At 41.5% G+C, this 11,859-nt stretch overlaps 1 protein-coding gene across 7 annotated transcripts in view; it reads left to right on the forward strand.

The window, feature by feature from the left end:
• rgs12a (regulator of G protein signaling 12a) overlaps positions 1 to 10,236 on the forward strand; it is a 28,193-nt gene extending 17,957 nt beyond the window's left edge. For 5 of the 7 annotated variants that reach the window (XM_027017241.3, XM_081725364.1, XM_081725366.1 and 2 more), the window contains 14 exons: positions 247 to 410; positions 535 to 627; positions 1,701 to 1,844; positions 1,944 to 2,126; positions 2,816 to 2,957; positions 3,078 to 3,166; positions 4,414 to 4,581; positions 4,750 to 4,823; positions 5,100 to 5,226; positions 5,865 to 5,961; positions 6,320 to 6,387; positions 6,692 to 6,797; positions 7,198 to 7,644; positions 9,624 to 10,236. In XM_027017241.3, coding sequence (XP_026873042.2) covers positions 247 to 410; positions 535 to 627; positions 1,701 to 1,844; positions 1,944 to 2,126; positions 2,816 to 2,957; positions 3,078 to 3,166; positions 4,414 to 4,581; positions 4,750 to 4,823; positions 5,100 to 5,226; positions 5,865 to 5,961; positions 6,320 to 6,387; positions 6,692 to 6,797; positions 7,198 to 7,644; positions 9,624 to 9,907 — 2,186 coding nt within the window. In that variant the 3' untranslated portion in view covers positions 9,908 to 10,236. Of the gene's footprint in view, positions 1 to 246; positions 411 to 534; positions 628 to 1,700; positions 1,845 to 1,943; positions 2,127 to 2,815; positions 2,958 to 3,077; positions 3,167 to 4,413; positions 4,582 to 4,749; positions 4,824 to 5,099; positions 5,227 to 5,864; positions 5,962 to 6,319; positions 6,388 to 6,691; positions 6,798 to 7,197; positions 7,645 to 9,013 lie in introns of all 7 variants that reach the window. The other 2 variants (XM_081725367.1, XM_081725365.1) reach the window with 2 other exon arrangements.
• The last annotated feature ends 1,623 nt before the right edge of the window (positions 10,237 to 11,859 follow it).

The following is an 11,859-nucleotide window of genomic DNA, read 5'->3' on the forward strand; positions in this document are numbered from 1 at the left end:
TAAATTAGTGGCTGTTATTACCTGGGATGTGCTTCAGAAAAATCAGTATTCATTAATCATGTTGCAAAAATACACAGCAGTTTCATTGTAGAAAATAAATTAGGAGCCAAATATTATTCATTCATATTATATTAGTATCATCCAAGTTTCAGATTTAGAATTGGAATCAAAACTTTCTTTTTGGGGGAGCTGCTGTGCCTCTGATCGTCAGTTCCGATCTTTTCCCATTGTTGTGTGTGGAGCCAGGTGGCATGAAGAGGACTGACTGTGGAAGCTTTAACAGTTTACAGAGTAACGGCAGCCTGTCCTGCCTCACCAACCATCAGTGCCCCCCGGATCGCCGTGTGGCATCATGGTCCATCAGCTTCGAGCGGCTGCTGCAGGACCCAATGGGGGTGCGCTATTTCTCTGTAAGTAGTACCTGTCGCAAGTACCCACCAATTAACAATGTCCCATGTAACATCTCTGTCTCCGGCCAATGTCGCACGCTTGCTGACATCGTCCCATTTCCCTACGTGTTCTCCTTGTCTGCAGGAGTTCCTGAAAAAGGAGTTCAGTGAGGAAAACATCATGTTTTGGCAGGCTTGCGAATTTTTCAGTCAGGTTCCTGAACATGATAAGAAGCAGGTGCGTTACACATCAGCAGTTGATGGCATGCTATGCTTTTTCGAATCACCAAATCCCGTGAAACACAACTGGACCTACTACATTATGACAATAATGTTTATTTCCAGCATAGCAGATGAACTTGGGAGAGCAGGTCTAGGTGTGGAGGTGTTGGATTTAACAGGAACATGCGCACACAGCTGTTCCTGTAGCACTGGCTGCAGTATATTCATGTAATTACTATACAGTGGATTTGCCACTGTAGTAATTACATGAGGTGTGGAAAAAAAACATTTTGGAGCTTCTGTTGTTTGCCCCGGTCATACTCAATTATATTTAATTTATAAGAGTCAATTATACTTAATACCAAAGTATTGCAAATGACCCAGTAATGTCTAGTGTGTATCTGCCTTCACCATCTCGAAAATGTCACCATCTTTAGTCTTAGACAAGGTTCAGCTTTTTAGGGCAACGGTCATCTGAAGATGTTTCGAATTGCTGGAACCTATAGTTTGTGCATTTGTACAAGAGTTAACATCATGTAATTGATGTGTTTTTTTGCCACACAAAGTTGGAAATGTAGTACTTAAACTTAGTTAGAACGCTGTAAAAATAGGTTAAACAAGTAATAAAATTTTAATGCTCTCTGGATTTTAATTGTAACATCTATTATCAGGTTTGATCCGATCTAAATTTACAGAACACAGTGAATATTTCACACACCAAGGTAGAATTACATGGCCACATCCAGCTGGTCTAAGAATGAAGTGTAGAGACAGATGGTGTAAGATTCATTAGCCAGTTATATTAGAAAGTGACACAGTAGCACCTGATTCAGGCACTGCACTGCAAATTATGGTGTAGTAAACACCATAACGTATAGTGACCATAAGGTATGGTGCAGATCTTGGACACCAGAGAGAGCAGCAGATTCCCCAATGGATCAAGACTAGTGAAATACCTTCTGTAATATCTTCTAATATCTCCATTATTGCATTGGGTAATCCAGATACAGAAGACATTCTTACTGTCACTTGCTTCTCCATGTCAGTAGTATTCTCATCTTAATCATGATGATTTGTTGTTGTCTCCAGCTCTCTCAGAAGGCCAGAGAGATATACAACAACTTCCTGTCCAGTAAAGCCACTACCCCAGTGAACATTGACAGCCAGGCTCAGCTGGCAGATGACGTTCTCACGGCACCGCGGCCCGACATGTTCAAGCAGCCGCAGCTCCAGGTGAGGTTGCAGGCGAATGCACGAGTAAATGCCCCTCACTATCAAACTTAGCAATCTGCCTTTATATTGAATCCTGCCCTCCTTTACCTGTCCCTGCAGATTTTTAACCTGATGAAGTTTGACAGTTACGCTCGGTTCCTGAAGTCCTCCCTGTATCAGGAGTGCATGCTGGCTGAGGTGGAGGGACGACCACTCCCTGACCCCTACCAGGTGCCCTGTAGCCCCGCCCCCTCCAGGCACAGTTATAACTCGGATCGCTCCACCTTCACCACACCAAAAAAGGTAATGTCTGTCTTAGTAAGAACTAAAAGAAAACCTTTTGGAACCCAGACATTTTTGGTGTCCATTATTTCCTTTTTAGTTTTGCACAGGAGGTTCTAGGCTAATTTCACCCAAATTGCCTTCATGTATACATACCCTCATCATTTAATGCCATTCACTTGCTTCAAGGAACATGGCTAAGCCCCAAATCTCATTTTTAATTAAATGCTTTTGTAAAATACTATGGATAGTATATATTTACTTATTAAAGTGGAACTGTAACTGTAAATATAAATAAGTAAACAGACAAACAAATAAACAACTAAGCTTTCTCTTACAATTTCCACCCGCATAGCAATACAACACTGAACTATACTGAGTGTGATTTTGTTCATTTTTGTAGAGTTATAGCAAGTCATTCTTCTGCAAAGTATGTGTGACATCTAAGAATTGAATGCAGTGCAAGGCAAGTATGTGAAGATTTGGGCATGTGTTTGGTAAGATTTTGGGTGATGCTTGCTAGCTACATTAGTTTCCAGTGCAAAACTAATGAAGGAAATGTCAGACGCCACACATGACGGATTACATTTGGGCTAAGTGGCAAAGCATGTAAATTTTATTTTAATTTTGCTATTGTTTTAAGAATATATAATTATATTCTCTGAACTGCTGTATTTTATTGTCTTCTGTTGTGGTACTGTGTGCTACAGGAAACTCGAAAGCCTAGGACAGGCAAGTCAAGCGAAGACCTCAGAGATGACCATGATAGGAAAGCTGGCCTCTTCTCCTGGTACAGAAACAGGAGCTTTGGCAAAGGACCAAGGAAAAGAGAAATCACAGATTTAAATTATGGTAAGAAACAGTTGTTTTACTTAATTAGTTAATTTTTTTTGCTGATGGTTTCATTGATGTTGTGTTTGAATGCATTTGGTTTCCTGTGTTGTGATTGGCTGATTTTTTGTGTTGGTGCAGACGGTAATGGGCGGAGGGAGTCTCAAGGCTCTCTGTCCTCTGGTGCCAGTCAGGAGCTCAATGTGCCTTGTTCCACAGTTAGGAATGAGGTAACTACAGCAACCACATAAACAGATAAACTGTAACTTTGTAGAATCATGGGTATTGGTCCAGATTCCTAAAATGTGAGCCAAAATATTTAATTCCAAATTCATATAGATAATTAGCGCCACAGTGCCCCAGATGGAAGCTAGTCAAAATCGACATGTAAATGAGGTTATACATATTAAAAATGCACACCAAGACACTGCTCACTGACTAACTCAAGTCATAAAAATAGTGGTATGTTGAAAACTGCCAGTTACATAAAAATGTGATGCGTTTGTAATTTTCACGGAGACGGGAAGTGCATGTTGCACTGAGCCGATGTACTCAGTATTTCTAATTCATGGCAGGGCAGCAAACTTGTATCTCTTCTTAGTCAATATCTGTTTATAGTTGGGTCCCGTGCAACACCTAAATTTGCATTTCTTATGGCAAACGTTCATTGCGTTCTGAGCTCCTGCTCAAGCGAGTCACCTCCCTCTTCGTGTCCTCTTACTATTGCAGCTGCAGTATTGCAGACCATCATGGTCACTCCAAACAGACCAACAGTGTATCTTTTAAGTGCATTTGTCAATTAGCTAAGTGGGTGTGTGTATAGAATTTTGTTGATTACTGGCATGTGTGGCCGAACAGATAAAAATCAGCTTCTTAGCGGGAAATTGGAACCATTGGACTGATTAAGGTATTATTCTTGCAGAGTGGCATTCTATTAAGAATCGCTAATGTCGCGTGCAAATGAGCACAAAATGTGGTAGCATAATATATCAGGCAGAAGGAAATATATGCCACCTTTATGAACAAGGAAACGCGTTACTGCAGTGCTATTTGCTGTTAATGTCACATTAAATATGCCGATATGTTTTTTTTTTATTTGGCACACTGTGTCTAATTTATGCAGTTAAAAGTTATTAATCTGGATTATATCTGGATTCATTAATGCTTTGTGGGTGTCTGATGATAAATTGGAATGTGAGAAAGACTTGAATCCTCATTCTTCACAAGGCTGTTGTTATAGTAGCAGCAGCGAAATGATCATATTTACTAGCAATGCCACAATAATAAGACTGAACTGCACCAAATCTACTGAATATATAGTGAGACCGTTTGAAAGTGTGAATTCTGTTATAGCTCTACCTATTCTAGCCACTTTTCCAAGGCAACCCTGAAACCTAAAGGCAATGTAAGGAACTCATTTTTGTGTTTGTGTATGTATGTGTGTGCGTGTGTATGTGCATGTGTATGTGATCTATAGAGCTCAGAGCGGGTGAACAGGTCGTGCACAGTGGCGCTCCCCGATGGCTCCACCTGCTGCTTGCCCCTACGGCACAGCGCCTCCATCAGGCAGGTGCTGCTGGAGCTCTGCCAGCAGCAGCACATCAACCTCGCCGCCGTCGACCTCTTCCTCACCGGAGGAGAAAAGGTAGGGCGGTGCTTCAGTGCTGCCTGGACTCCCCTTAGCTCCGCTCACCCGCCACTAGAAGCCTCGTCTTTCAAACTGAACCTTGCTTTTAGTCGTTTTTCTTTGTAAAGGGGAAAATATATTCAACAATTGACAGTGTTTTTTTTTTTTTCTGGGTTTCCCTTAAAGCCACTGGTGTTGGACCAGGACAGCATGACCCTCAGCTGCAGAGACGTTCGACTGGAGAAACGCACTTTGTTCAGGTGAACTCTAATCCATCCATCTCAGTAGCTTGGACTGGGCTCACCGTCTCTTGGAATGACCAGGACATAGGGTGCTTGGCAGAGTTTTGTAACTGCAACAGCTCAGATTATAGATGTCTCTGAGGCACCCCTACTTTTGTTTATTTATTTTTATGTTTCCTTTCCAGAAACATTTTTTCCTGCTGGTTTCATAATCCATAGGAAAGAGTTTTAAACAAGTTCATGGCCACGTTGGACACATACTGTAAATATTTCTTGTCTGCCTTCTATTTTCAGGCTAGACCTGGTGCCCATTAACAGATCAGTGGGCTTGAAGGCCAAGCCAACCAAACCTGTTGCCGAGGTTCTGCGCCCTGTGGTTGCTAAGTACGACCTCCGCCTTAGCGACCTGGTAGCCAGAATAGTAAGTCCCTCTGCCATGGCAACATGCGCTTGTGGCAGTATTCACCCAACATCTGTGGAGAATCAAGGGTGGGACTGTATGGTTTCAGATTCCGTGTGTGAAAGCGCTGGTCTGGAATCAGTTCTCTGCCACATGAACAGAATCAAAAGTGGAGTGGGACCAAGGGCCAAGTTGCCCACAGAACACTGGTGCTGGCAGAACGCTGATGTCACAGGGTGGGGTGGATGGCGTGGGACTGTGCGGTGTGCTGCTTTTCTCCCTTTCACACGTGAAGTGGGGGTGAAGGCCAGTCTGCTAAGATGGCGGGAAAAATGAATATTTCATCAGTGCCAGAACTGTCCACAGAATTTAGAAGGGACCTTAATGGCAACAGATATAGCTACCGGGAGATGGTTTATTTTTGTCTTGTGTTCTAAATAGATCCTTTTCATTTATCACAGAGCACTCTAGATTAGTGCTAACACCAAAAACACATCTAAAGCCAAAGCACTTCTCTGTAGTTTCTTAGGTCTGGTGTGTAATGCATGGTATTTCTTGATGAGGTTGTATGAAGTGGTAAATCTAAATGTCTGCATGGCTTACATGTGGTGGTCGGCGTTGGTTAGGAAGCTAAACGCAAACATTTCCCTGTTGTTCAGAGCGGAGAGACAGAAGCTCTTGATCTGGGACTGCCTATTTCAAACCTTGATGGCCTGCGAGTTGTCCTGGAGAGAGCTGACCCAAGCTCTTCCAAAGGTATGCTTGGACGCACTCACACACACACACACACACACACACACGGTCCTCCTGTCATGTATGAAGCTCTCTGGCCAAGTATGTGAGCTTGCCAGGGATGCCAGATGAGGTCACAGACATCCTCCTGCCCACATTCTGCCTTAGCCTCCACCTTCTTTCTTTTACTGATAAAGTGGCATATCAGGCATATCACTAAAATCAGGATCATCTGTAATAACCAGTATATATCTGTAATAACCTGTATATAACTGTAATAACCAGTATATATCTGTAATAACCTGTATATATCTGTAATAACCAGTATATATCTGTAATAACCAGTATATAAACTCTGGGGTTTTTTTCACTCTACAAACAGAAAAATCTAAAACAATCTCCCCCAAAGGTAGAGGTCCTTTACCAGTGAGTAAGGGTCAGTCAACACTGGTAAGACTGAGTGCTTGTGTGTTATGTTAACTGCATACACTTACGTTTTGCATACACCTAATGTTAAGTGCATACATGTATTATGATAATTCTGTATGTGTCCTGCAAACAAAATGTTTAACTATCTGGAGCCCTGATTGTGTTCAATGTTCGTGTCATTTGTTTCTGTAAGTAGCATCTCTCTAGGCTGATTGTCATTTTAGTTTCAAAACACCTTACGTGTACATGTCGGGAATCTCACTGTTTGGACGTGTAGGGGAGTTTGTTTTAAAGACCATAATCCATGTTGTTTGTGCATGGGCAGGAGGCTCGCAAGTCACCTGGGAAATCTGTGAAAGGAGATGGCAGAGTCAAGCACCCCATCCCAGAACCATCACACCCAAATAAGATTCGTTTGGAAGAAGCTGAAGGTAACATTTGAAACAAGTTTTCTCTCTTTGTGCCCCTGCCTCTCTCTTTCTCTCTCTCTCTCTCTCTGTCTCTCTCTCTCTCTCTCTCTCTAGTGTTTATTAGAGATCTTTTCTTGGCCACTTATTCCATGATTACATCTGAAAAGCAGTTGATGGGCACCTGACAAACTACTCAATTTAACCTATAACTAACCAAAGAATATTGAAAACTGGTCATTAAATGTTCCAAAGACCCTTTTTCTTTATAGTACATCAAAATTCTTTCAGCTTTATGATGTACACTCTGATACACTCCCTTGTTTTTTTATGTACTTGTCTGGTAATGGTATAGTTTTGTCTAGCATCCTATGGCACATTAGACTCCCTCTTTCTGTTTCGCTGTCTGTACCGTTTCTCCCAGAGTTCTTCGAGCTGCTGAGCCGTGCCCAGAGCAGCCGTGCTGATGATCAGAGAGGCTTACTTAGGAAAGAGGACCTGGTGTTGCCTGACTTTCTGCGCCTAGACCCTGTATCTGCTGCACCTCCAATCTGCTCCACGCCCACCTCCCAGAAGCTTGGCCACAGCGCCACCCACCCCCAGCCCATCACCTCTAATGGGCAGCCCCATGGACCCCACTCTAAGACTGCTTCCTTTGTCTCTCCTTTGTCCCCCATCCTCCCTCCGGTTGGCCTTAAAGGAGAGGATGGGGAAGGCATGTGTGACCTCACCCTGGTGGGGGAGGGAGATATCTCCAGCCCTAATTCTACCCTTCTGCCCCCTGTGCCAAGCTCCCCAAGCCATGAGGGCAGTCTGCCCGAGACCGCCTTCACCCCAGCAGCGCCGTGTGCTCACAGCCAGCGCAGCTCAGGTATTTCTCCCGCGTGACTAGCTGTGTGCGCCCTGGTGTGTGTGGTGGGTGTGTGGGTGTGGTGTCTGGCGTTTGTGCATGAATAGACATTGTGCCACTAATGGACATCTCTAGTTGCCAGTATTAACATGGTCTGTGAGAATCCATATGCACTTCACACTGTTGGAGAGCACCTCACAGCTTCCATCGTGGTTTCTCTGTCATCATTTTTTAGACCAAATCCATATATATGGTTTTTGCAAATGTTTTTACTAATGTTTCAGAAATGTAAAGTGTTAGTTTTTTACCTTTTTTTTTTTCTATGAAAGACACTACATAAGGTGGATGCTAAGCATATATATTTTTCAATCAACTCCATTATGTCTAGTGAAATTCAGTGTTTTAAACAATAATTTGGGAAGTTATTTCACATACATATTTCAGTCTTCTTGTTCCCTCTCTATCCCTCTTCCTGAACCGCAGTTCAACAAAGCTTAGCTTTGACCTGAGAGGGTTACAGTCTAGTTACAGTTCACAGAAGTTGATACTTTCCAAACTAAAGCAGTGCTTAAATTCTTCGATATTCCAGTTTCTGCTGTCCCCACCCTCCAGAACTGTGCGTTGTTGAACTGCCAGCCATCCTGCTTCTTCTGTACATCACGCTGATTTTGTATGTGGGTTAATAAATACTAGAGGTGAAATCCTATTAGACTTGCCTGTGAGCTTGTATCATATCTCTCTTTATAAATCATTATTTCTTTTTGTCTCATTTTTCCTTCCAGCTCTTCCATTCTAATTTAGTTTTTTTTATTAACGTGTGTTTAAATTATACTTTGAAATAAGACATTGGGACTTTCTGTTTACTGGCACACAGTTGCCAGCATGATACGGCATGATACAAAAAAATAGATACACTCCGGTATTAGTAAGCCTGAAACATGAATATTAATAAGTAATACATTATTCTGATGTTTGTTAAAATGCTTGTAAAATGTTGTTGATGTTACCAATCAAAGAATGAACATTTATTAACCATGAATGGGTCCCTAAATAGCGGGAGAAATAATAAATCACGATTAAGGAGGCTCTGGAATTTTAAAGTTCATAGATAAAACGCTACGGGTTAAGGCTGTGTAAACATGACATAGTACTGGCTTATAGTAAACAAATATAATGTATTAAATGTCTGAAGGATATTTCTACACAAATATTCAGTATCTGCCTGCTGTAAAGGAATTATGCTGCCACCTTGTGGTTAGATGCCAGAATTTGTAACTTTGAGCTCATTTAATGAATGAAGCGTACTTTTATCATCTGGTAACATTTTGCTTTGCTTTGGCACATACTTAAACTCAAAGTGTAATACATGATTTTTCCAAACCTTCCACAGCGCTTTTTTCACAAAACCACAGGTTTGGACAAAGTTGCATACAAAGCTGAATTAAGGACAGAACCCGTGCTGTTGCTGGACTCCGGATGGATACAGACAGTCTGCACAAGAACAGATATTTGATGACTTACAGACATCGTGCAGCTGCGGTTCCCAGTGTTCTGCCATATCCGTTGCTCGTAATCTAACACACCTGATCCAAATCATCAGGTCCTCGGGCTGTCACATGCTTGCTGGGTTTTAAAGCTGGGCGAATTCAAAAAAGGGGTCCTCAGGTACTTGCTTTAGGAAGCACTGCTGGAAAGGGTCAACACACCCAGCTCTCCTGTTGCATGGCAGGGCTTCCGGACACAGAGCTGCTCCACTGCACGTGAAACCTTCTCAGCCACAAAACCTTTTCAGCCACAAAGTTACAACTAAGCACAGCTCGACATGGTTACATAATGCCTTTACCAGGTGTATCCTTGGGGTGGCTGGATTAAATAAAGAAACCAACAGCTGTTTTTCTTTCTTTTTTTCCAACTAATTAATCTTACTAACACTGGCCTGCCCTGCGTTTCATTTGTGTTGTCAAATGCTTCGCATACTCTTAAATGTTTCTCTGCCTCAGGTGCGAAGGATGGAGGGGACGTTTGTACTCCCACCAGCCACCATCAGGGGGTGGCATGTTCATGCTCGCCACCCCAAGAAGGCTCAGTGCCTCTGGACAAAAAGCTTGGTGTCGATGGCGTTACTCTGGAGGACAGCTTTGAGGGCTACGCAGCCGAGCTTCGTCAGTGCCAGAGCAAGATGAGAAATGGTGCTCACCCTTCTTTCAACCCCACACGGCCCCTCAGCACATTGGCAGACGTCAACAAAAACAACACTGTTCAGTACAAAGCCACATTTGTATGAATGATGCAACCTGAGTTTTATTTGTTTGTTGTTGTTGTTTTTTTGTTTTTTTTTGAGAAACCTGTGCACAAATGGAAATGGTGTACAAATGTATTTTCTAATTAGACTATAACTTATTCAATGATAAAACAAAAGGGTTGTTTTTACATTATAGATATGAAAATAATAAATGCCTTTTTAGGGAAGGGCTGGTGGATCAGGTAGGCTACACCACTTATTAATTACAACTAGTGGGTCAATTTATGACTGCTGCAACCAGTTTTAATTTGTATCCAAATGAATGTGTTAATAGCTGGAAAATAGTAATTAAAATTGATCATTTTCAACAATTTTAAGAAATGATCTTTTCTTACTTTGTGATTTTTTACAAAAGTAATATTTATTTATCAATTTGCATTCAGTTCCAAAATTTTAAGTGAAATATTGTTGTTAATATGACACTACAAATTACAAAATCAAAAATAAAATCAAAGGGCCAATAAAATAATTATAGGCCAGCAAGTACATGTTAAACAAGTTTGTTTTAGATTTAGTTGTCTAGATTTAAAAGCAGCTGTATAGCTTTGTAGCAAAGGCAGTCACTATACCTGGCTTCACTACAAATGGTGTTAGAAGTTGGATGTCATGAGGTCATTGGATAGTGTACCATCAGGAGGGTGAGGGACACAGATGTAACCCTGGATGAAGGGTGAGGGACACATGGAATATGTGAAAGGCAAAGGTGCTCTTCCCAAATGAGAGGGCAGTGTGATGGAGACCCTCACCCGAAAGTATATGGCAGCATGACGGCAACCTTTATTCAGGAGGGTAAACTTGAATTTGTCACCTGGAAGAGCTAGGTTCAAAAGTGGGCATGGCTGCTTCACTATGAGTTTTCTACTACTCATTTTCTCCGGAACACTGTTCCAGACATTGGAATCTGCATACGAGACTCCGCCAGGACTCTCTTAGCTGAGTGAAGTGGTCAGGATGGGCTTGAATGCTTCAACAGGTCAGCTTTCAATTTTAAATTAGAAGACAAAGTATCACATTAGTCTGCACTGAACAGGAAAGATATCAGAATGGGACCAAATGCAGTCCTGACAGTACTAGTTGATCTTTGTTTTGTCCTATACAATGCAAAGCTAACAATGTTTGCAGGAAGCTATCCCAAAAAAAGCTTGTTTTTTTATTGGTGATTTCATGCATTTTCAATTTAATGATTTTAAATAATCTGAAGGATTATAGCAATAATTTTGACCATTTTAAAAAGTAGAATAATGAAATAAAGTGCAGAACAAAATAAAATTTGAACAACATTATATAGCCACTGGTAAAGTTACAGTAAAAGCAGTAAAATTAGTATAACTAGAATTGTAGTGGCTCAAAATCGGTCCCCCGTTGCATCACAGGGCCCAGTGTGATTGCCCACCTAACCGTGCTCCATAACACAAAAACAAGAACAAACCCACTCCCCAACAAGATGGTGGATGCACCTACACCCAGCTTTATACAAAGAATTATATACAACAGGGCAACCAAATCCAAAAAGAAGAGAGCCAAGAGCAGAATCCAAAACAAACAAATGAGAGAACGCAGCAGATCAGAATCAATGAGATTAGTGAGCAAGAAGGGTTTGAGTGAGTTTGGATGAGTTAGTCCTGGGATGGTGACTTCAGCAAGGAGACACTGGTGAAATTGGAACAAGCATGTTGGAGTTCATTTGAAACTGGAAAGATGCAAGAATGTGGAAGATATGGAACAGTCAAACAACACACCAAACACTTCAGATATAACACTTCATACCAAAACACTGGTGGACATAACATGCAGTCTTTGTCAACAAACTGAAAATTTTTAACTTTACATTTGAAAGTGTGTGTATCATTACACATAAATGCACTGGAAACCATTTGTTTCTAAAGTGATAGTGCTGCTGCTCAAAATTATTTAAAATAAAAACATAATGGCAT

This window comes from Electrophorus electricus, chromosome 13, assembly GCF_041902795.1.
Source record: "Electrophorus electricus isolate QZ-2024a chromosome 13, ASM4190279v1, whole genome shotgun sequence".
NCBI classification, from domain to species: Eukaryota; Metazoa; Chordata; class Actinopteri; order Gymnotiformes; family Gymnotidae; genus Electrophorus; species Electrophorus electricus.